The following is a 26,582-nucleotide window of genomic DNA, read 5'->3' on the forward strand; positions in this document are numbered from 1 at the left end:
CCCGCCAGTGCTATCACCAGTTTCGCTGAAGCGCTGATAAAGGTGTTTTGCCTTTTCACGAATGATGAGTGAACTTAACGGGATTTTATTGTGAGTTCGGTCTTCTATCCACAGATTTAAAGCCTTTTCCATTTTTTCTAATTTCACATCACGAGTTACAGAGCAAATTTTTGATGCAATTAGCGTGTTTTCACGGACACTACGGCGGATTTTTTCTTCCGATTTCTTGATTGATCGCACCGTTGACTCATTGATTTTATAATGTTTGGCCACTGAGGAGACACTTTCACCATTAGAAATTTTGTCTAACAATTCAATTTTACTCGCTAATGTCATCACCTTCTTTGATCTTTTCACATTTCCTTTGTTATTCGCGGGCATATTTCTGTAGGATTAGAAAATAATTTGTCCACAATAAAGTCACTTTCTTTTAACGTTAACACGCTCGAAAATGTCTGGTTACACCAACACACTGCAAAATGGTAGATTTTCACTTTTGTAAATGTATCAATTAAAAGCAAGAGATGAAACCTTCTATGACAAGTGCATTACACATACTGAACAAGGATTAGCGTGAAACATCCGCGCTCGCAATTTTGTCACCCCCCCCCACCCATTGAGCGCAGGACGCTTCCTTTTTACAACTTTTAAGTTATTTTTACTCATTTTTAGAGAATAAAGCACAATTACAAAATGAGGAGGCACGCTTGATACACATAAACAAAGCTGTGAGCGTATAGCAACTGAATAAACAACGCCATAAAGGCAGAGACAACTCTATTAACACCTCATTAGCTCACATTTTACTAAAGCACATTTCTGCTTTAGTAAACAATAAAACAATAAAAACAATTTCCAGTTGCTTTCCTGCTAGTGGAATCTGTTATAAACGGGTAGTAAACTCGATCTAATTGCATTTGCGATAATACCGATAGCTGAAATTTTACGTTATTATGGTGAAATGTGTTTTTCCCTGCACTGCTATAAAAAAATAAATACATTTTCAGAATCTTCTCTTTATTCCTATGTTGGGTTCAGTTGGGGTGATTCCTGTCCGACTGCCATTTCTTGTAATCACAAAGGCGAATCGTGCATAAGCGAATTCGGTTCGTGTTATATAAGATATCGTTCCCCTGTTTATAAATCGTGTATGATCGAATTCGGGTAGCGCAAACACGTGTTATACGACGACTGACTGTACTACTCTGTGGACTAGGCAAAATGATTTTAGCCACGCCCATGTTTTGTTCATGGCGCTTTAAAATTCAAATTTTTTTAGGTTTAAATCAGCGACCGCGAATACGCGAAACCGCGAATACAGATACCGCGAATAGTGGGGGTTTAGTGTAATTTAAAACAACTAAATGCAACAAGGCATAATGTTAAGAGTAAAAGTTTTATATCTATATAATATCGGTGTGGATACACCATAGATAACTCTTAAGAAAAAACTACGATAGTAGTGTGGGAGGCATCATTTACTCTGTATCTCATATTGTGCTTGATGAAAGGCCTTCCACGAAACAATAAATGACCGCTTGTCTGGATAAAGGAAATCCACTATCTTCTAAATCTCTAACAGAGTGCTTACAACAGAAGGTTGACCAGAACCTATTGTCTGAATGTTTAATACACCTTGGTCTGCCCACTGGCTATGGATACACAGAAAATAGTTGACCAGCTCTACTTCTTGGTATGTGGGACAGGTAGTTGGATAGGTTTTACAGGTTCCATGAGTTGAAGATGGTAATCTCTTTATCTTTTAATTTGGTTAATAACAACAGCACTATTGCTTGCTTGAAGGCAATGGGTGTGAATGATGTGTACTCAGTTAAGTCTCGTAATGCAGTCGTTATATGGAAAATTTTCTTCATTATATGAATAAAGAAAATTTTCATTTCCATAAAATGAAATAAAAAAATTCGCTATAACAAAGTTTGTTAAACAGATGTCCGACTGTACTTGTTATTTATTATGATTTTACTGATTATCGCAAAAAGGCGCATAGCCACGAATTTGCCAAGGGCACTGAAAATCTAGATATGCCTCTAATCACACACACCCTCCAAATTAGACTTGAATTGAGCATCCGGTATGCCTGCTTTCTCCCTTGATCTCAGGATGTCTCATGGTATTGCCAGAATTTTGCATAGTTATATTTATACTGTGTTAATACAGTGTGCACAGTTTTTAAAGGGCCGTACACAAACCGCGTATTATCCTTTAAAAACCCTATACTAGTAATGAAAAAAATTGGGATAATTTATAGCATATCATGTAGCGACTGCAATGTGAGCTAGCAGTGAATCTATGCATTATCTGAAGGACGGCTATATCCATTGACAATACTGAGTTTGATCCAAACAATTCCAAATTACTGATAGTGAATAAAATTAAGATCTGTTTCTGGCGGAAATCTCACAATTTGAACAGAAAGAATGGTATAAAAAAGCAACTTATTTTCAAATCAGTAGTGTTGTATGTATGTTAAATGTTACAGCTGATACACCATACAGAGTGTTTCCTAGTGACAAGTGTTTCTAGGTTTCATTATATTATTTTTAGTGTTTTTTTTTTCATGATTTTATAGATTTATAGAAACATGTTAAAGCATGTCGTTAATCATTATTTAGAATTTATTTTTACATATTTCATAATAAATATAATGAAAAATCCAGTTAGAATAATCAAGAATTCTTCATGCAAAGGTTCATTTCTTTTCTTTCAAAACTTAAAACTTGCAAGACTAGAGTTTGATAAACTTTAGAGCTTAAATGAACAAAGTTTTTAACAATGTCATTTTCAACTACATATCTGAACCCACTTACATTAACTGCCCAAGGAGAACACCCATCTTAGTCCCGAGCATGCCAAAGGTGGAAAGAAGAAAAAGAAATTCACTGACTTAAGGCAGAGCTGAATATATCACTTAAGGAGACAAGAACAGTGAACAGTAAATACAAACAAACCTACCTCCCTACCTACACAGGCACCTCCGTAGCCAGTTGGGAAGGAGCAGCAGTGCGTAACACACACTTCTTGATTAGACAGGGGTTCGAGCCCGTCACCACCAAATACGGAGGATGCGGAAAGGTCAGGGAATGACTACCGCATATTCCCGGAGCAATATGGCCTTAGTTGCTAATGCTCCCAAAAAAAAAAAAAAAACCCTACCTACACTCAGATTGGACCAGGGAGATGTTCCATCGGAACTCAGCCTGAAATGACCCACTCCCATTGCATACTACCTGTTAAGCACACAAAAACCTGGACAGAGAAATCAATCAGCTGCCACTCCAATATCAGCTCTGCCAATAACAAAAGAAGTCTATTGCCAACTATAAAAAAAAAAAAAAAAAAATAGCATGAGGAGGAGGTATCAGATAATTCAGTTTGTGGAAGGGGAAATGGACAAAGGACAGCATCTTTACTTCCTTACAAGAGATAAATCCATGACTGAGAAAAGTAATCCCTAAGCACTCCAGAAGGCACCTGTAGACCCATCATGACAAAATGGTTGCTCAATTCTTACAGTCGAATTGTCATGGATTCCAGTGAAATACTGACGACCTCAAGGCCCTGCAAAAGCACTAGTGGTACGTTTTTGCTTGCAAAAGAAAAATTTGAAGGCAAATGAAAACCCTTACTTTCATAATACTACTATGGTACACTTAAAGGACAGAATTCATGGGCTAACTGGTTCCTGGACAACATAATTTTCGCTTAACAATTTATGTGCATCCCGTGCATGTTTCTTCTCTGCCACGAGTCTCATTTGTTCATCTGACATTCATTTGTGCCTAAACACAGAACAGTATTTCTTAGTTGGAACAAAAAGCCTAGTAGCTTCCAAAATTAATTCCTTGAATGCTTCCCATTTAGAATTTGCTGTTGCTCAAATCATCAGTTGGCTCCACTATATAGAAGTTAAAAAATCTGAGACCACTGTAGTCACCTTTACGAAAGCAAAAACCCTTCCCATTACCCCTGATTGCAGTTACATTTTTAAGTAATTCCCACATCAGTACACTGTAATCACTACCACCTAGTGGTTCCTTTATTTGTAGATTCCTAATGCACGAATAATCAATGCTGATAATCAGATCAAGAGTGTTACTCCCTATTGTTGCCTCTCTAACATGCTGCTATAGAAAACAATCATCCAATTAATCCACAAAATAAAATTAATTTTTTATTTTTTTATAATTGTTCTTACAATTAAACTTGCAAGTCCTAAATTATGGCACAAATCCGCTTGTCGTTAACGGAAATCGATTCGCTTCAAAACGTCTAATTTAATTTTCAAATTCAGTCTTTTTCTTACATTTATAGTCTTCGTACTGCGCCCAGAAGTTGCTTTTTCATTCTTTTCGGCCATTATTAACTCTTCGAAAATGTAACTGCTTTCGTTGCATTAATTACGATACAATGTTCAAGTAAACTGTCCGTGATGCATGAAGTCTAATACTGTACTGAGTGATGACTAGACTTCGGATAAATGCATATAATGCAAATATTACAAACAATATACTTGATCATTTCTTAAAATGTTGATCTCGGAACAACGTAACGAGTGACTGTACTGCAATTAAATTAGGGGGCGAGAAAATTTCACTGAGCGTGGGAAATGTTTTAATGCTGTTTTGCTATTCATTTTCAAGCTATCGACTCCCATCTAATGAAACGATTCCGCTAAATATGCCAAAAATGCAATCTGTAAAAGAGCGTTATAGTGATCTGTGACAGCGTTCTAGTCAGATACGGGTTATAATATAAGAACAGCGTTATAGCGAATAAGCATAAAGCAAAGCATTATAACAGGGGCCTGCTGTATGTTATATGATACTTATTATAATAATATAATTATAAAAAGTACATTTCACAGAACAAATTATATATATATATATATATATATACAGTATATAATTTCATTCTTTATATGGAGGTACTAAGCAAACATGAATTATAGATCACCACAAAATAAAAAAGATACTGTGCACCCTTTTATAATGAAATAAATACATATATTTAATAATAATAATAGCTTTAAGTAACTTAAACCCAAATTACGTGGCACCCCTATAATTCAAGAAAATCGAAAATATGAACATTAACTGCAAAAAATGAATGTTAAACATTCATAAATACTGCATTTCAAACCATGCGCGTAGCTATAAAATACAATTTACCACGTTTTACGATATTAATCTGTTACCATTGTATCTTGAAAATATCGTAATGTGAACCCAATAACATATTGTTTTTTGGTAATTCATTCCACGACCTCGGAAGTTCAAATTTTCGCTATATAACTCCCAAAAGTCGTTTTCATAGTATAAATTATATCAGTTACCAATTCAAATCATTAAACAACTACAATTTCATCGTTAACATATGTTATAAGAACCAATTTTGATCAGCTTTGTGATATTTTTCTAAAGCACATTTCTGGAAGTCATGACCATAAAACAATAAGAACAATTTTCACTTTCCAGTTTATTCGACTTTTCTGTTACAGCAAGCAATCATAAAATGGGTAGTAAATTCAATGTTATTGCATTTGTGAAAATACCGATAGATGGAATTGCATGGGTTTTTACGTCATGATGGTGATACGTGTTTTCCCTTTACTAAAATCTTTAATTGTATACAAAAACATAAATAAATTTTCAGAATCTTCTCTTCATCCTTTTTTTTTTTTTTTAAAACTTCGTAAACTTGTTACACCACGCAATTTGTGTTATTTGCAAATTTGTGCGTTCCGTTTAAAAATGCTTATGCATGCTATTAAAATTTATAAAGAAAAGAGAAGATTATCTTGGAAATAAACGCCTCTTGAAGCATTTCTGAAGAACAAAACTCACTGTGCAATAAACCAACAAGTGCCAAACCAATAATGAGTGATCAACGTGCATATTTAGTTGATGACGATGATGATGAAGAATAAACATTCTTTAACATTTGTAAGTCATAAATAATTTCTCTATTATTATAATTTGCAAGAATATTTGCTGATGCTATCGAGGCAGTGTTAGGTGGGTCGGAAAACTGCTAGCTTGGGGGGAGACAAAGACCAATAGATTGACAGTAGCCACTGGCAGAGGTGAAAGAGATTCTTGCACTGCTTCTATTAGAATGAGCAGAAGCCTGAAAAACAAGATGCATGGTATTTCAGAGACTGCTAGGAGCCATTGCAGTACAAGTAAACACATGGGTTGTGTTAGGGTAGCTAAGAATAGAAACAGGTGCAGGTATACTTGCATGTACACTAATGCTAGGAGTTTAGTAAATAAATTTGATGAATTTGAGGTATTGCTCAAAACATCGAAGGCAGATATTGTTGGGATATCAGAGACGTGGTGTCACACAGATATTAGGGATGCAGAACTGCAATTTGGGGAGTACAACGTCTACAGAAAGGATAGGAAGGGGAGGGGTTATGCTATTAGTTAAGAAACACATAAAAACCAAGGAAGTGAAGCCAGTCGACATCGCCGGACAGTGTAGTGTTGAGTCAGTTTGGTGTGACATAAGCATTGGGAGATCAAAATTGAGAGTAGGAGTTTGCTATAGGCCTAATGACTCTGATGAGTATAATAAGGAACTGTACAGGGAAATAGAGTGGGCCAGTAAATCAGAGAGTCATATAATGGGAGATTTTAATTTCCCAGATATTGACTGGAATTTGGGGGCTGGTTACTCACACACTAGCAGGGCTTTTGTGGATTTATTGGATGATTGTTTTCTACATCAGCATGTTCGGGAGGCAACTAGAGGGAGTAATACTCTTGATTTGATTATCAGCAGTGATTCTTCATGCATTAAGAATCTGCAGATAAATGAACCACTAGGTGGCAGTGATCACAGTGTGCTGAAGTGGGATTTACTCAAAGAGGTAACTACCATTAGGGGTAAAGGGAAGGGTTATTGCTTCCGTAAAGGCGACTACGATGGACTGAGACAGTATTTAAATTCTATACAGTGGGACCAACTGATGATGTTACCAACAGCAAATTCAAAATGGGAAGCATTCAAAGAACTTATCTTGGAAGCTACTAGGCTTTACATACCAACTAAGAAATATTGTTCAAAGTTTAGGCCAAAATGGATGTCAGATGAACTAATGAGGCATATGGCAGAGAAGAAAAATGCATGGGATACTTACAAATTAACACATGACACAGAAGCCTATGATAGATACAAGTTATGATAGATACCATCCCTTGTGGTGGAGGTTGATAGCCTAAATAAGTTTAAGGCTCAGTTGGACAGGTATTTTGAACGAACAGAGGGGTGAAGTGGAAGTGGGTTTTTTTTTTTTTTTTGGCTGATGCTGCATAAGCTTGCTTTCTTGCATCAAATGCCTCTACTAATGCTAAAAAAAAATAATTTGCCTGATTTTACAGGTTACGTTTTCATTTCTTTGGATCAATCAACCATGTTTAAACAAACTATTTAGCTAACTAATTTCATTGTTGATAACATAACCCCTATTTCTATTGTAAATAAATTCACGCTTTACGAGCCTGCGTTAGGAACAACTCGTAAAATTTAAAACTACCTATATTCATATCACTCTTATATCATGTGAAATTAATAATATGGTTTATTAGGCTGTTTGCCTAATAAACTACACTATTATAATATAGTTTAATAAGGTGATGTTTCGGGTATCTTACCAATACCCATCATCAGCCTACGTTGTCAGGAGAACAGAAAGGGCTAGAAATTTGAATATTTCAGGATTTTTTTTTTTTTTTTTTTTTTTTTTATGAAAATCCCAAACGAGAGGGATTAGAACCTATAGCACTTAGTACCGTGCTTGGATTGGAGGTTGAGAAGACGAAAGAAGATATTTGTTGACATTAGACATGAACTTCTGTGAACTGTAATTTTCAGGAAATACGTATGAAGGAAAGTTGGTCCAGAAAATGGCAGTTGAATGATTAAATGAAGAAGATGAAAATTCGGTTCTGTGAGTTTGAAGTTGGACAGTAAATGGATGTTCGCTGGTGGTGGAACATGTTTGGCCTGTTCTAAAAGAAGAGAGAGAGAGCAGGAATTATAGAAAACAATCCAGAAGAACAGTGCCCATGGAAGTATCTGTAGAAAAGGCATGCAGCAGAAACAGTACATCTGTGAGGCAGCAAGGGTAGAGAGACTCTGTTAGAGAGGGGTCATTAATTAACCTAACTGCCTCTTCAGAATGGAAACGAGAAGCCTGAGAGCAGTTTTGGGGACACCGCCCCAGATGTGAGAACAATATTCCGTGGAAGGGCGGATTTGTGATTTGTAAAGAGTGAACAGCTGTTTGGAAGAAAAGTAATGCTGAGAGCGAAAGAGAAAACCAAATTGTTTAGATGCAGAGGAAGCAATATTTGTTAAGCTGATTTACTATAACAGTGTCACAAATCACTATAAAGCTCTTTTACATATTGCATTTTTGGCATATGCAACGAAATTGTTTCTTTTGATGCAGTCGATAGCTGGAAAATGAATAGCAAAACAGCATTAAAGTTTCCCACACTCAGTGAAATTTTTCCCATGCTAATTTAATTGCGGTACAGTGACTTGTTATGTAGTTCCGAGATCAACATTTCAAAAAATGATCACATATATTGCTTGTAATATTTGGGTTATATGCATTTATCCGAAGTCTAGTCATCACTCAGTACAATATTAGACATCGGGCATAACAGACAGTTTACTCAAACATTGTATTATAATTAATGCAACCAACGCAGTTATATTTTCGAAGAGTTAATAATGGCGGATAAGAATGAAAAAGCAACAACATCTGGATGCAGTATGAAGACTACAAACGTAAGAAAAAGACTGAATTTGAAAACTAAATTAGATGTCGTGAATTGAATCGATTCCGGTCAACGACAAGTGGGTAAGACTGTAAAGAACAATTATAAAAAAATAAAGAATTAATTTTAGCAGTGGGAAAGACAACTGTTCCAGTTTTTTTTTTTTTTTTTTTTTATATGTAAACCACAAACATGAGAGGTATTAGAACCTATAGTACTTAGTACTGTGCTTGGGTTGGAGGTTGAGAAGACGAAAGTAGATATTTGTTGACACTGGACTTTAATTTCTGTAGACTATAATTTTCATGAAATATGTATGAAGGAAGGTTGTTCCAGAAAATGGCAGTTGAATGAATAAACGAGGAAGATGAAAAGTTGGTTCCGTGGTTTGGAGTTGGACAGTAAATGGATGTTGGCTGGTGGCGGCACGTGTTCGGACTGTTTTGAAAGAGAGAGTGGGAATTATAAAAGCCAATTCAGAAGAACAGTGCCCATGGAAATATCTGTAGAAGAGGCATGCACCAGAAACAGTACGTCTATGAGACAGCGAGTGGACAGTCTCTGTTAGAGATGAATCATTAATTAACCTAACTGCCCTCTTCTAAATGAAATCAAAAAGCCAGAGAGAGGCTTTGGGGGCACCACCCCAGGTGAGGGAACAATATTCCATGGCAGGGGGGATTTGCGATTTATACAGAGTGGGCAGCTGTTTAGAAGAAAAGTAACGCCGAGAGTGAAAGAGAAAACCAAGTTTTTTAGATGCAGAGGAAGCAATATTTGTAATGTGCTTGTGGCAAGAGAGATTAGAAGTCAGGGTAATCCCCAAAAGAGATATATCATTTTGCCTAGAAATCGGAGTGTCACAAAAGATAAGCAGAGGAGCAGAAGAATCCTTTTTGCAAGATAAGACAAGACTGAGTTTTAGAAGGGTTGAAATCAACTAAGTTGTCTTTGCTCCACTGGAGAATTAGCTAAAGATCGGCATTTAAGGAATTGGTAGCAGATTTTTGAGAAGTTCAAGCTGACTGAGCAGGACAAGGTTTCTCAAAATGGAAAGTGGAATGCAATGTGCTATCATCGGCAAAACTATGGATAGGATTTCCAGTCAATGGAAGAAGGTCATCAATATACAAGAGAAAAAGAGTGGGGGAAAGAACTGAACCTTGGGGTGCACTGGCATTAGTGGAGAAGTTAGAAGACAGAAAGCCATCTACCATCACCCTCAGTGACGATCGGAGAGAAAACTGGATAACCAATTACTAAAAACAGTGGCAAACCATAAGATGGAAGCTTGTTTAGAAGACCTTTGGGCCAAACACGATCGAAAGCCTTTGAGATGTCAAGAGTGACTACTTGTGTTTCACCGAACCTTTCCATTGAATTAGTCCATAAATGGGTAACATAAGCCAGAATATCATCAGTGGATCGACACTGACGGAATCCATACTGGTGATCGTTGATCAGACGGAAGGTTTCTAGGTAGTTTAAGAGTTGGTGGTTAATTGATTTCTCCATTACTTTAGAAAGAGTAGAAGTAACTGAAATGCGACGATAATTGGATGGGAGGGATCTGTCACCCTTTTTAGAAACTGGCTGGATATGAGCAAATTTCGAAGCAGAAGGAAAAACACCTTTGGAATAAGAAAGTGAAAAATGGTGGCAAAGAATAGGAGTAAGTTCAGGAGCATAGGTTTTGAGAACAAGTGGAGAAATACCATCAGGACCTGGAGCTTTCTTAGCATCAAGATTTTTCAAAATCCTTTTGACGAAGACCACAGGGGGCATTGAATGGAGTGTGTTGGGAATGGTGGGCGGTGTTTTACTAAGATCATTAATACATGATTTGGAAGAAAAATGGGATGCAAGCAGGTCAGCTTTATCCATGGCTGAAATGTCAACAGAACCATCTAGTTTGGACAGAGGTGGGAGCAGAGATGGGCAAAAGTTGCGGCCAATAGCTTTGGCAAGAGACCAGAATGCTCGGCTACCATTAGCTCAAGAAGCAAGTTTTCTACTGTTCAAACTCTAGTTTGGACTGATTAATAATTGCTTTACAATTGTTGCGAGCTTTGGTGTAGGCAGAAAATGAAACTGTAGAATGAGAAATGAGCCAATTACTATAATAAATTTCTTGAGCCAATTATGATATGCAACATTCTTCTCTTGAACAGCCTTAGCACATTTATTGGAAAAGCAAGGTTTAGATACAGGACGAGATTTTAAAGTGGAGTGTGGGATAAAGGATCCCATTCCTGCAAGAATAATTTCACTGACACGATCTGAGCAAACGTTGACATCAGAAGTTTTGAAACAGTAATCCAAACAGGGAAAAGAAGTCTCTCAGGTCATCCCATTTTGTATTCTTGTAATGCCAAACAACACAAGGTTGGGAATAGCCATGAGATAAAGGTTCCATTGGAGAAGAGACAATCACCAAGTTGTGATCTGAAGTGCCTAAAGGACCTCTCACTTCGACCGACTACTTAGAAGGGTTGTTTGTGAGAAAAAGATCAAGCGTATTGGCTGTATGATTAGGATTGTCTGGTATTCTCTGGATCAATGAACAATCTGTGCCAGGTCCTTAGTAATTACAAAAGCCTCAGCATCTCGACCAGCAGGATCGGTGTGACTAGAAAATGGAAGCCAGCTGGAGTTGTGAACATTAAAATCACAAAGGAAAATTACCTCACTGTTAGGAAAGTTGAACTGGAGAAAGTCAATTTGTAAAGAGAGGAAGTCAAAGAGTTCCAAGTGATTAGTGGAGTTGGGAGAACGGTAGAGACAACAGATGAATTTTACACAATGAGGTAGAGAGATTTTAAGCCAGAGAAGATCAAAGAATGGGGATTCCAAATTGCCAAGTCTCTCACAGGGAATATCAGAACGCACATATGCACAAGTACCACCTTTGAGGCGAAAGGAATCATACAGCGAATAATTTGGCATCTGAGATGGGCACTAGTTGACTCAACCGATACCTGAGATTCTGTCAGAAAAAGTACATGGGGTTTGGCAGACCACAAGTGGAAATAGACATCGTTGAGATTAGAATTGAGACCACGTATATTTGTGAAATGAATTAGGAAGTGCTTGGGAGGTTTAGATCCTTTCGCAGATAAGCTTGCTCTATTAGTTAGCAACTCAAGGTGTATTCAATAGTAAGAAAAAGTGGGTGGGACATGCTGTATGAAGTAATGAAATTTTTGGATATGGCATACACATGGTAAGAATATACCCAGATCCTTGACATAACGTGGCCTCGACAATGCTACCCTCATACCACTACTTGGACTCCCTCCAGTCACTATCTGGCAGAGTAGAGGTGGCAAGATTATACACTAGCTGATCTGGAAGCCTCCTAGAGAGTTACCAATAGATTCGGTCTGGTGTACTAACTAGCGGCCGGCCTGCGAACACCGTTTTAGAGCTGTACCCTCGAAATGTAAAGAATATTGGATCTCGCCACGATGTTCATCATAACCTGAAAAGTCATCAATCATACTGCATGATGGAAGAGATAGGGAAGGGTTGACCAGAACTTAGCTCTAGAGACTAAATATGGGTTCCACCTCTTCAAGTCTCCAATAAGCAAAGTGGTGGTATTGCACCGGTTGATGAGAGTCATCTACCACCTAGTACTGCCTGGTAACAGAGAGGGGCGGCATTCCTCCATGTGGTGCCGGTGCCACACCTCGACCCCTGCTTACATTGGTTCACACCTGGGTGGTCACCCACCATGTACTTGTGCATGGAGGTTATACCCAGGATTACTAACACTCCCACCAACCTGAAGGTGCAAGGAGAGGATTTGGCTGTCACAGACCGTCTGGACTTTGCCAGAATTGGGTCTACTTGACTTGAGTGTCACCCGAATATCAGTTCCATCAGCGTTTTAGACTCCCAGGTAGCAAGTATAGCTTGTCTGGCCTATCTGAGAGAATGTCTGTGACAATCTCTATGACAACTGGACCAAAGCTGTTCCAGTGCAAGCAACTTGGGCTAGGCCGGCTATTAGGAATGAAATGGAGAGACTTTAACTAATTTTATTGAAGATAATATCCAATGCAGAATTCAACTGTAGGTGGTAGATGACTTTCATCAACTGGTGAAATACCAACTTTGCTTATTGGAGGCTTGAAGTGGTGAAACCTATGTTTAGTCTCTAGGGCAAAGTTTCCGGCACCCCCCCTCCCCCCATACTTCTCCTTCAACCCATGCACGGTACTAAGTACTATAGGTTTTGATACCTTTTGTGTTTGGGGTTTAAAAAAAAAAATAAAAAAAAAAAAAAAAAAAAAAAAAATAAGCTAAATGTTAAAAAAAAAAAAAAAGAAAGCTTACTTTTTTTTCAAGGAGCCGAAACTTTCAAAAATGAACTTGTTAATATTATAGATGAGGGAATTTGTGTGTATTTAACGTAAGTTTAACAAAGTTTTCAATAAGTTTTTAATATAGTTGTTAAATAAGTTGTTTTGGGAACGAATGCCTAAAAGAAGTTTCATATTGAAAGAAGAAAAAAACATGACGGGTTTCAAAGTGGCGAAGGATCAGTTGACTTTATTGTTGAGTGGTAACAATGCGGGGGATTTAAAATTAATACCTCTTTTAGTTTACCAGGAAGAGCACCAAAGTACAACCCAAAAATTGGCACATTTTTCATGATTTTAATTGGAATTTTAAGTTTAATTTTGATACATTAAGTAGTGACCATATAATTATATATGGTATGTAATGCAGAATATTTTCTATGTACACAACTCACAAATACACATGTTACCTTAATCGATTTCGGTGCTCGCTTAGTGCAGATTCACTTAGCGCTCCATTTTTCTGGAACAAATTAGCACGTTCACCTGTATATCGTTTTGCATAGAAATAAGAGTGGCACCAAAGATAAGCATTACAGTTACAATTACAGTTTGCAAATTACAATTTTAAAGTATTAAGTTTTGAATTATTGTTACCATAGAAAATAGGAAATCTAAGGTAATACAAAGAGATTAAATTTATTCCTGCCAAAAGCCTCCTCTTGCCGAAACTTTATATGCATACAGGCTGCCACCCGTTAATTTATAGTAGAGGGATTAACTCCACTGACCAATAGGATAGTGTCATGTTTTTATCTGGATCCAGAATTCTTATATAGTAGAAGCCAGGGGTGGGTGTCCTTTACTCCCATACACTGGACATCAGGGTTGATGTGCAGGCTGGTTCAGAATCTCACAGATACCAATCATCAGACCATGCTACTGGTGCCAAGTTGTATCCTGGCTCCGGGATTCTTGTGTATTGGAAGCCTAGGGTGACCTTTGCTCCCATACTCTGCACATCAGGGTTGGTGTGCAGGCTGGCAAGGGATTAGGAAATCCCTAAGTACTGACTAACGCGTATTACTATTCATTACAGGGTCAAGATTAACATTATTCATTATTAATTATTTGTGTTTAATGTTTCAAAGAATAGCTTTGAGTGGAAATAACAATTAATATCTAACAAGACTAAGCTGACGACACAGAGGCTTCAACGCTATTAATCAACTGATAAATGTTAAAATAATCTGTAAAATGTGTTTTTCATAAATTTTATTGTGATTTAATATAAGTTTTAAATTAATTTTTGCAAACTAGCTGAAATATCTGTGGGTAGGATAAAATTCTTTTCAGATTGGATCTGGCACGTAGTTTCGGGACCCCTGAAGTAGACAATTAATATAGCTAGTTTTCATCTCATTAGAGTTGGTGAATTAAATGTCAGGATGAGGTTTCTAGTTTGAACAAGTTTCTCTTCCCTATGGACGAATATTTGTCTTGCAGCTGTTTTAATTCAGAAAAAATTTCCTCTTCAGACATCCTGAAATTTCATTCATTGATAATACCAGTGTCTTATTGGTGGTGGTGGTGGTGGCTGGGAGGGGGCAACTGTGATCAGCATTTCCCCAATAGGTGTAGCTTGTGGGAGCTGATTTGAATGTTTGCCACCTCTGGTCTGTACAAGTATGTCGCCTGAGTGAAACCTTTGACAGATTTAGGAGATCCAGCTAAACCCCTTGTGGATAAAGAAGGGTGACATTTCTTATGGAATTCTCACTTGTGGAGTGACTTATCAGGTAACGAGGTGCTGGACCTGATATGATTCTTTTTTCTGTCTTTTAAAAGAAGTTAGTGACATAATCGAGGCCAACATTGTGTTTCAGTTAGGAACTTGGTTGCCCCGAGAAGAAACGGCTTAATTAGGATTTATGGTTTTTTGTATTTGTTCAGCGCCCGGGCTCCTCACACACCATGGAGCTCAAGTTGGATAACCAATACCCAGAAAGAAATAAGTGTGATTGCGACTGGGAAACAAGGGCTACCCAGACATTATCCCCACAATTCCACCATCCTGAATCCTATTCCACCGACCATTAGGGCAGGTCCACGACATTCACATGGTTGATCCTGGCAGATAAACCCACTAGCTGACCAATCCCAGCTGAATCCCAAGTGATGTTAAAGTGTTAAAGTCAAACAACCAAGATCGCTCTTCTTGAATTTTTCACAGGTAGCAGTGCACGGGAAACACAGAGTCCTCTGATGTTAGTGGCTGTGGGTGTTGGATCCCATGATAGTAATCTGGATAACCAGCAACATTACTGGAAGTGCCTCTCATTGAGTGGAGTCATCAAGAAACAAGTAAATATGTGGTGTGTGCTAGGTTAACTAAGAGAAATAACAGGTGCATGTATGTTTGCATATACAATAATGCTAAAAGCACAGTAAATAAATTTGATAAATCTGGAGCGTCGTTTAAGTTATCCAATTGGGACATTGTAGGTAATCTCAGAGACATGGAACAGATGCAGAATATGAATATGGGAAGTACAATGTGTACAGAAAGGACACACAGGATAGGAAGGAAGGATGGGTTATGCTTTTAGGAAAAATGCACATAAAATCTAATGCAGTGCATTCTTTTGACAGTGCAATATTGAGTCAGTTTGGTATGAATTAAGCACTGGAAAAACTAAACTGAGTGGACTGTACTATAGGCCTAATGAATGGAATGATTATATAAGGGAAATAGAGTGGACAAGTAAATTATATGTCTTATAATGGGAGATTTTAACTTTTCAGATGTTACTTAGAAATATCAGTCGCTCCCTGGCTAGATCATGTCCTGCTCAAGAGAGATCCACAAGCACGTTGCATTTTTCAGATCTCTCACACACATGAACACACACTTTTGGCCAATTTCGTGGATGACTGTTTTCTACAGCAGCATGTTAGAGAAGCAACAAGTGTAAGCAGTACTCTTGACCTGATTATGAGCAGCAGTTCTTGCATTAAGAATCTGCAGGTAAAAGACCATCCATCATAAAAGACTGGAACTGTGTGATCACTGTCACTCTGTGACAGTGATCACAGTGTACTGCTGTGAGAGTTACTTAAAAGCATAACCACTGGCAAGAGAAAAGGGAAGAGTTTGCATTTCATAAAAGTGGCTACAGTGGTCTCACACACATTAAATTCCATGAATGGGATGAACTAATGATGTTAGTAAATGTAATTTAAATGGGGGGCATTAATTGTAGAATTATTACCAACAAAGAAATACTGTTCAGGGTTTAGAACTAAATGGATGTCAGATGAACTCAAGACTTGTAGCAGAGAAGAAAAATGCAGGGAATGCATTTAAATTATCAGGTGATACAGATGGTTAGGCAAGATAAGGCAGAGTACAAAGGCAAAGAAAAGCAGCAAAGACTGCTTTGCTTGTATTAACAGTAGACAGAAAGGATTGGATCACATGGGTTCACATGATATTGATTGTCTGTTGATGATCCTGGTCAGGATCATCAACTAACAAACATTACTGACAAACTGAATAGGTATTTTGCATATACATTCAAAATGAGGAATTCTTTATGGAAGTGGATGCCAGCAGTTTTTCAAATTCTAACAATAAGCTAAATGAATTTGTGATCAATAAGAGGACAGTAGGGGAGAAAAAAAAAAGAAAGAAAGAAAAGAAAAATGGAGGACTATCTAGACAGAAATATAATTACACAGAATCACATTGTGGATTTGTAAAGAGACATCTTTTGTGACCAATCTGATGAAGTAACAAGGAAACTGGATGCAAAAAATTATTTTTACATCATATACTTATAGTTTCAGGAAAGCCTCTGACACACATAAAAGACTGCTGTATAAATTGGAGCAGCATGGTATTAAAGGTTAGTTACTGCAACAGATAAAGTGATCGTGGACGGGGAAAAAGTGGTTATTAATGGACACCACTCATTGTGGACTAATTTTATTAGTGGAGTTCCCCAGGATTGAGTGCTTGGCTATAGTGCCTGGCTGAGTGCAAGGCCATATTGCTCTGGGGATATGCGGTGGTCATTCCCTGACCTTTCCAAATCCTCCGTATTTCGTGGTCACGGGCTTGAACCCCAGTCTAATCAAGAAGCGTGTGCTATGTGCTGCTGCTCCTGCCCACCTGGATATGGAGGCGCCTCAACATCCAGAAAAATTAAGCAAATCGGCTAAGAAATGGCAGTTGAATTTAAACATTGACAAATGCAAGTTACTGCCATAGCATATAGTGCTAATTGTAGTTTGGCTCTGGGGGGTTCCCCGAACACCGCATCAGGCAATGTGATGAATACAAACTCTGTAAAGGCCAGATTTATGTAAGTTAATGAGTGTTCATAATATTAGTGAGGGGTTGTGTTGTTTATCTGACCTCTTAGCGTAGGGGCCTGTATTTTCACACAGAAGGCATGAGGAGGCAAGGTCAGGTAGTAGGCAGTATAAAAGGACTTAAATAAAAAATAATAAATAAAGGTATTAGTAGGAGGGGGTTAAAGTGGTAGAGAGAAAGAGAGGGCAGTAGTAAAGATGTCCTTTTCCACATGAAAGATCACATGGAAAAGGGTCCCTGTGTTGTAGTGCCAGTGTTGGTGCTATCTGCTATATATCATCCACTATTGAATTCTATCCATTCAATCCTCATTCACTTTCTGCTCCCATTTTGGGTTTAATTTTTTTTTTTTTTTGTTACTATTTATACTGCTTTTGGGTTTTTTTCTTATATTTTCTTATAGTTTCTCACTCAAGTGGGGGAGAGACCAATGGTACGTACTGTACTTACAATATCTAATAATTAAGATTAAGGGGCTAAGGCTTAGTAAATATTTAAATTAATCAATATGTGGTTTGTGCCCTTTCACATTCACAGACATAATCTCATTTATTCTGCTGGCATTTGTCTCATTAACTCAGTTCTTTTTTACTGCACTGCTCTCCCCCAGGCACTTAAACTTACAAATATTTATCAGTTAAAGTGCAGCCCCAGCTACAGATCTTGCAAGCCAAGAGGGGTGTGTGTGTGTGTTGTTAGTATATAGTTGAGATGGTGTTAGTATTTCTAATACTAATAGATATATAGTTGTTAACTATGTGTTACTATCCCTTGGTGGGTGGCTCTCTTTCACCAATCCTAACATTCATTCCCTTTTACCACAATTTTATTTCACTCTATTAATCCGTGCCCAGCACATTCACTCAGTCTTTTACTTTCATTCTACACTGCATCCTTGCTGCTTCCTTACTAATGTTATTTAGCTAAGCTGCCTATACATCTCCCTCCCTTACATGTTTACTTATTTGGGGTGGGGCACCTCGTGTCCCCCACTATGGGAAGGGTGATCCAGGAGGGGGATCCCTAGTCAATCCAGTTTAATGAAATTTGGATATCTGTCAGGGAGCTGGATACAGTTTAGAGTATGATCATCTGGGCATAGTGACATGGGCATGGGCACTGACTGTGGATTGTTGTTTTGCTTTGAGGGGGATGGAAGGCCAGTCTCTGGATATTTCTTCGCACTTCGAATACTTTTTTTTTTTGTGTGATGCTTGTGAAAGCTTTATAGTTATTTTTCTTCTACTATAAATAAACGTTATTGTCCCCTGGGTAGGGAACCAATTTCTGATGTTAACTGAGTTCTTGGTATACCATAAATTATACATTTGTAGAGAATATGTACCCAGTCTTCACATTTGCCACAGGTACAGTTCGGGTCATCAGTCAGCCCTAAGGAAGTTAATTTAGCTTCTAGGAGCCATCCCTTGTCAAAATAATGTTGCGAAAAGTCCAGGAGCATACCACTTTGATGGCTTTGGGCTAACCATTGCCATCATAGGCTATTTTTCCAAAGGGCTAACCATTGCCATCATACGCTATTTTTCCAAAGGGCTAACCAATGCCATCAAAGGCTATTTTTGGCTATTTCCAAGTAAAGTGGGCACAGACCAACACCTGCAGTGCTGGTTTTCTCAGAGTGCAATATTCTCTAATGACAGTGAGAAGTTTGTTCTTTGAATTGTCTCTAATTCGTTCCTGTTTCTGACTATGGCTGGGTAAAACACATGCTGGCTCCATAGGTGATGAAGAACACTGCCTAGTATGTGATTGCCATGGTCCTTCTTTTGAGTCCCCAGTTAGCCAAACTGATCCTGGTAATTATGACTGCATAGTTTCCCACTTTTTTTTTTACAAGTATGCCAAATGGGAATAAGAATTTAATTTTTGAGTGAAAACAACCCCTGCGTATAAAGTTTTGATAACTTTTTTACGTTTTTTTCATTAATTTTAATTTGCTGGGGTCACCTTAGGTTTGCTTTAAAAATAATGGATTTAGTTTTTTTTCGGGTGATATCCTGATTTCGATGGTGCATGGGCAGCTAAGGCCATGATGCACCAAGTACAGTGATGTTCTGAGCAAGTGCATTTGTGCCCACTCTTGCAGTTGCTCCAGGGTGACATTTGATCTTTGCTCTATAATTACTCATGTGTTTCCTTTTACAAGGAGAATGAAATTGTCTGCAAAGGCTAGGCTTTCCACTGGGCCCAGATCTAAGGCCAGAAATTCATCCTAAAGAAAGGGCCAAAGATTGAGCTCTGCGGGCAACCTTTGTTCACAAGATACTACCATATGGGTGGCAGTAATTTCTCATTAATGTAACAACTATGTGGTACTACACTCAGGGAAGTGGAAAAAGAAGAACTGTAGACAGGCTGCCAGGTCACAGAATTTTGTCAATGATACACAGGAATTTTGCTAGCAGGGATAAGGAGGTGATTATACCATTGTACAAGGCAATAGTTAGGCTGCATCTTGAGTTCTGCATACAGGTCTAGAAGCTTGAATTTAGGAAGGATGTAGACCTGCTGGAATGAGTACAGAGGAGGGCAATGAGATTGGTGAAGAGTACAAAAAAGTGATCCTACGAAGAAAGGTTTTGCAAATTGCAGCAGTAGAGGTTAGACATCTGCAAGGTGATTGGTTCAAGGTATTTAAGGCTTAAATGAGTTGAGCAACTCAATGCTAATGGCATCCTTCCTCTTGTTGAGACAACAGATATGGGGGGGGGGCATATATTCAAACTGAGGAAAGATAGTTGCAGGGTAACTGGCAGAAGCTTGCCTTCATCTGTTGTTGTGAAAGTGGGTAGTTAAATTCAAGAAAGAACTAGATAAATTACTGAGAGGATGCAAAGGTAATGTTTTTTTTTTCCTTTTCTAATGCTTTATAAAGCTTGCTTTCTTGGATCATTTTCCACTACGAATAATAAAACAGGCAGAACAAGTTAGAGTAATTAAATGATGGAAATAGTGAGATATTTTAGAAGCTGAGTCGATGAGTCACCTAGAAATGTGTACAGAAACCAAAAGTCATGAAATCAGCCTGCCACAACTATTTGGAAATGTTGCACCTGAAGCCCTTATCAAGCAGAGCAGCAATTAGAAATGAAGATAAAGTGAAGCAGCCAATTTCTGCGTGGAAATGCAGGTAGGGCATGATGATATAGACGAGCTCCTATATTGTGCTCAGTTGTTGTTATTTGGTTTTTAGAAGCATTAGCAACTAAGGCCATATTGGTTGCACTCAGTAATTTATCCACATTTTATGTTAGTGGCTATGTTAACACAGACAATGTTTGCATTAACATAGCCACACTGAAAAACCAGGTGAGTCTTTTGAACATGTACATCACAACTTGAAAGTAAATGTGTAAACAAATGTGCTCAAAGAAAGACTTTTTTTTTTTTTTTTTTTAAGGCCCATTTTTCTTTTATATTGTTTTTTGAAAAAAAAAAAAAAAAAAAAAAAACACTCAACTGGATTGGTTGTACGGATCCCCAAACTAATACCAATGGATTTTTGTTATTCGGGTTTCGTATAGGATTATATCTACTGACTAGCATCATTACAGAAAGTGATAACATAGCAGTAAAGCATGGTACTAATATAAAAACAATCTGCAGTTGTCGCTGTCTTCTTCCAGTTTCTAAAATTATTCTGCCTACAAATATTTAAAGTTGGCAGGGGTGACCTTCTTTCCCCCATCCTCTGAATAAGCAAAATTACATATTTTTTTTTGGTCAGGTGTGCAATCAAATGTATTACAGTATGATTCATTAGATCTGCACTCAATGATGTCCTTCGTGCACATTGAAGTTCAGTTATCTTTGGAATGAGTCTTATTAATTAATTAATATTGTGTGTGTACTGTATAATTTAAACCTATGTGCAGTTCTCTCTTCAGACAAAGGAACTATTTACAATGGAATTTTTGGTATTTGTCTACCTGTTCAGGGTGTCACATTACTAAGAAAAAGGTAATTCTACCATTTGTTTCAGGTTAATTTTTAAAATCAGTGAAAAAATGTTAATTTTCCTGGTTGTAAATTTTTCCCCGACAGTTAGGATCAATCAAATGACATTTTCTATACATAAATAGTGTTTCAATAATAATTGTAGCCCAATTCAATACACTTAAGAGAACAATTTGTGCTCACCCTTCCTTCTGGTGACCCCGTAACCTTAAATCTGGGCTGCACTCACCACTTGGATCTGAAACACAAAAAAAAAAAAAAAAAAAAAAGCATGATGAGCATATTGTAATAAGATTGTAATCTTAGAATAGAAAAAAAAAAAAAAAAAAAGGAAATCAATCGCAGCATCAGATTATATTGGCTTGCAAATTAAGATTTAAGGGATATTTATAACCTGTTAAGTTACAGATAATTAAAAAAGCAGCCACAAAATGAAATTCAAAACCGAAGAACATTATGTCCATTAAACAGTTATTATTAAGAATGTTTGAATGCTACACAAGTTCAGCTGACTGCACTGCCATATGGAAAGCATAGGCTATCAGGAGCATACCCTGTACATATCTATACAGTTAAATCTTCATTAAAATAATGCATAATATGAAATTTATGATAAAGGTGGATTATACAGCATCACTATCACTTAAATATTAGAAAACTAAAGGAAACCAATATCACGATCAGCTTCAAATCAAAGCTAAGCAAAAATTCATTTGTTGATAGATAAAAGTTTATAGTCTAGCAACACAGAGAGAGAGAGAGAGAGAGAGAGAGAGAGAGAGAGAGAGAGAGAGATCTCAACTTTACGAATTAATTCGTTCCTAGCGTACACTCATAAAGCTGGAATTTAATTACCATAAACATAAGGGTTTACGTTCTCAACAATGAAATTAGTTAGCTAATTAGTTTATGTTTAAACAATGATTGATTTATCCAAAGAAATGAAAGCGTAGCCTGTAAAATCAAGCAAATTATAATAATAGATAAATTATTTACGACTTACAAATGTTAAAGAATGTTTATTTTTCACCATCATCATCGAATAAATGCACACTCATTGATCACTAATTATTAGCTCGGATCTCGTTGTTTTGTTGCACAAGGAATCGTCTTCTTCAGAAATGTTTCAAGAGGCGTTTGTTTCCAAGATAATCTTCTCTTTTAATTATAAATTTCACGATTGCATGCATAAGCATTTTTTAACGGAACACACAAATTGCAACTAACACAATTCACATGGAGTAACAAGTTTACAAAGCTTAAAGAAAAGAAAGAAAAAAAAAAAAAAAAAACAGAATGAAGAGAAGATTCATAAAATTTATTTGTTTTTTATACGATTGAAGATTTCAGTAAAGGGGGAAACACATTTCACCAAAATAACATAAAAAACCACACAATTCCAGCTATCAGTATTTTCTCAAATACAAGAAGATGGAGTTTACTACCTGTTTATAATTGCTTATGTAAGTATGTTTAAATATCGTAATGTGAACCCACAAAATAGCACTTTTTTTTTTTTTTGGGTAATTCATTCCAAGACCTTGAAATTTTCGCTATATAACTAAGCTATGTATCTCTCTAAAAGGTCATTTTTATAATGGAAATTTTACTACACTTTCATATGTTCCATTATACCAGTGGTTTTCAACTGGGGTGCCACGTAATTTGGGTTTAAATTACTTAAACCTATTATTTTTTAATTTATATGTTTATTTCATTATAAAAAGGTGTACAGTATCTTTTTAATTTTGTGGTGATCTATAATTGATGTTTAATTAGTACCTCTATATAAAGAATAAAATTATATACTGTATATATATATATATATATATAATTTGTATTATAAATATATATATATTAACAAAGAGGGATCAAAGTGTGACACGAGTAATTACAGACCTGTTAGTTTGACTTCTGTTCCAGGGAAAATAATGGAGTCACTGGCTTAAAGAAGCATTGCTGGATCATCTAGACAAGACAACAGTAATAATTCACACACAGCATGGGTTTGTCAAGGGGAAGTCTTGTCTAACCAATTTAATTGGATACTATGATGTGGTCACAAAGGTACTGGATGCAAAAAATAATTTTGATATCATATACTTGGATTTCAGGAAAGCTTTTGATACTTTGCATATGAAAGACTACTGTACAAATTGGAGCAATATGGCATTAAGGGAAAGTTGCTACAATGGATAAAAGGATGGTTGAGTGGGAGAAGACAGAGTAGTAATCAATGGGTACTGCTCTAAGTGGCCTAATGTTATTAGTGGTGTCCCTCAAGGGTTCGGTGTTGGGCCCATTGTTGTTTTGTATATTTATCAATGATATTGATGAGGTTATATCAAGCTTAATGTCAAAGTTTGCAGATATACAAAAGTTCTAAGGGTTGATAATAACAGTACTGACAGTATTCTGCTACAACAGGTTCTGGAAAAGTTGGGTAGATGGAATGAGAAGTGTCAACTGAAGTTTAACATTGACAAATGCAAATACGTACTGCATATGGGTAGCAGTAACCCCAGAGAAATGTACCAACTGGGTGGTGTTATACTCATGGGTAGTGGAGAATAAAAGAGACCTGGGGGTAATTGTGCAATCAGATATGAAGTTTTTTGAGCAGTGCAGACAGGCTGCCAGAGTAGGTCATGGTGTTTGTCAATGATATACAGGAATTTTGTGAGCATAGATAAGGAGGTGATTATCCCCTTGTATAAGGCAATGGGTAGGCCACACCCTGAGTACTTCATACAGGTCTGCAAGATTCATTTTAGGAAGTATGTAAAGTTGCTAGAACGAATACGGAGAAGGGCAACAAGACTGGTGAAGGGAAAAAAAAACGATGCTCTTATGAAGAAATGCTTAAGTTCTGCAAATTGCAACTTCTGGAGACTAGGCACCTGCAAGGCAATCTGACTGAGGTGTATAAGGCCTTGAATGGATTGAGCAGGCTCAATGCTGATGGGAGTCTTCCTCTTGCTCAGATTACAAACCTGAGGGGGGGGATTGATTCAAACTGAGGAAAGACAGTTATAGAATAGATGTGCAGATGTTTGCCTTTAGCCAGTGGGTAGTTTATTGCTGGACCAACTTGAATCTGTTGTTGTGGAAGTTGATAGCTTAAATAAATTCAAGGCAGAACTAGACAAACTTTTGGAATGAACGGATCAGCAAAATGGGAAGGGATTTTTTTTTTTTTTTAAGCTTGCTTTCTTGCATCATATGCCGCTACTAATGATAATACTATCCATAGAAGAAGAGGAAGCCAGAAATGATGATGCGATTAAATCATCAAAGAATAAAAATTTGAAAATTAAAGAATTAAAGGAAGCCATTGAGAAAATTGACCAAGCACTTGAATATTTTTATGAGAATGACCCTCTTCATGATCATGCAGCAAAAGTGAAGCGCAAAGTTAAAGACAACTAATGCTACGACATAATTTTATCTGAAAAAATTCGGCAAAAAAAAAAAAAACCAAACTCTGGATTCATTCTTTATTAATAAAACTGAAAAATAGTATAACTTCAATTAAATTTACAATGTTCCAAACATTATAATAAAAAAATGTCTACTAAAATAATTGTCTAATTTTTCAGTTCCAATAAAAAATTTTGTAATAAAATATTTTGTTTCATTTTTCAGTTTCAATAAAAAATGTCTAATAAAAAATGTCTCCTTTTTCAGTTCCTTCAATCCAATTTTTACTATGCACAAGTACATAATACACATTACAAAAAATTAGTCCCCGTTTTAAGTGGATTCATTTTAAGTGGAATTCTCTGGAACCAATTATCCTCAGATGACGAGGAATCCGTGTCTATATATATATATATCTATTACTATACTTATCCCTACATCCTTTCTCCTTATGTTAGATATAGCCTGCTTTTGTATAAATAAAAAAATAATACCACAACAGAAATTGAAAATTATAGTTGGCCTTCTTTTTTCTTATTTCCTTTTTCTATATATTCGTTTCGAAGGTATCTGTCAGGGTAAATGCTATCTTGCCTGTTTGCTACTAAATTATAACGCAGACAAGCAGATGGCAATCAGAAACAGATAGCTGTGTTAATTATCGATAGGATATATTGAGAGGGTTAACCCTTGAAAAAGTCCCTTTCAATGTATCTCTACACCTATTGGTTAACTACATTATGTAGTTAACCAATAGGTGTTAACCAATAGTTAACTACATAATCATCATTGTATTATATATTTATATTTTATTACTAATTATAGATTTATTTCCAGGGTTTGGCCTTGTAGGCCTTATGGCATTGTAAGCTGTATACTGCTGTGTTCATATACATGTTCAGCATCTGTATAATACTTATTGTGTTTTTACTATAATAACTAGATTACAGACTGACGTAACGCAGAATCTGCTATTGATGGCATTAATCTGATCCAGCTAATAACATTTATATTCATTCCTATTGTGTATTCCTATTCCTATTGTTTATATATAAACAATAGGAATGAATATAAAAGTTATTAGCTGGATCAGATTAATGCCATCAATAGCAGATTGTACATTACGTCAGTCTGTAATCTAGTTATTATAGTAAAAGCACAATAAGTACTATACAGATGCTGAACATGTATATGAACACAATAGTATACAGCTTACAGTAGGCAATAAGGCCAAACCCTGGATATAAACATATAATTAGTAATAAAATCTAAATATATATACAATGATGATGATTATGTAGTTAATTATTGGTGTAGAGATACATTGAAAGGGACTTTCAAGGGCTAACCCTCCCAATATATCCTAACAATAATTAATGGAGATATCTGTTTATCAGTGTCCAAATTTTGTTACAATTTAGTAGCAAACAGGCAAGATAACATTTAGCCCGACAGATATCTTCGAATATATAGAAAAGGAAATAAGAAAAAAGGAGACCAACTATAATTTTCAATTTCTGTTGTAGTATTTATTTTTTATTTATACAAAAGCAGGCTATAGCTAACATAAGGAGAAAGTAGGGATAAGTATAGTTATAGTACCTCAATTTCCTCGAATTACTCTAATAGATCTTGAGGTATGAAAAATTAGGGTTAGATAGTAAAAAGCGAAAAGTAAAGAAAAAA

General features: G+C 36.6%; 1 protein-coding gene across 3 annotated transcripts in view; it reads right to left on the bottom strand.

Annotated features, from left to right (window-relative positions):
- The window catches only part of Caf1-55 (chromatin assembly factor 1 p55 subunit), a 406,164-nt gene that overhangs the window by 157,218 nt on the left and 222,364 nt on the right, over positions 1-26,582 (bottom strand). For all 3 annotated transcript variants that reach the window (XM_090369421.1, XM_090369420.1, XM_090369424.1), the window contains one exon: positions 21,660-21,714. In XM_090369421.1, the coding sequence (XP_090225547.1) occupies positions 21,660-21,714 (55 nt within the window). The remainder of the gene's footprint in view (positions 1-21,659; positions 21,715-26,582) is intronic.

Source organism: Mastigoproctus giganteus, chromosome 3, assembly GCF_048544385.1.
Source record: "Mastigoproctus giganteus isolate SK-2022 chromosome 3, ASM4854438v1, whole genome shotgun sequence".
NCBI classification, from domain to species: domain Eukaryota; kingdom Metazoa; phylum Arthropoda; class Arachnida; order Uropygi; family Thelyphonidae; genus Mastigoproctus; species Mastigoproctus giganteus.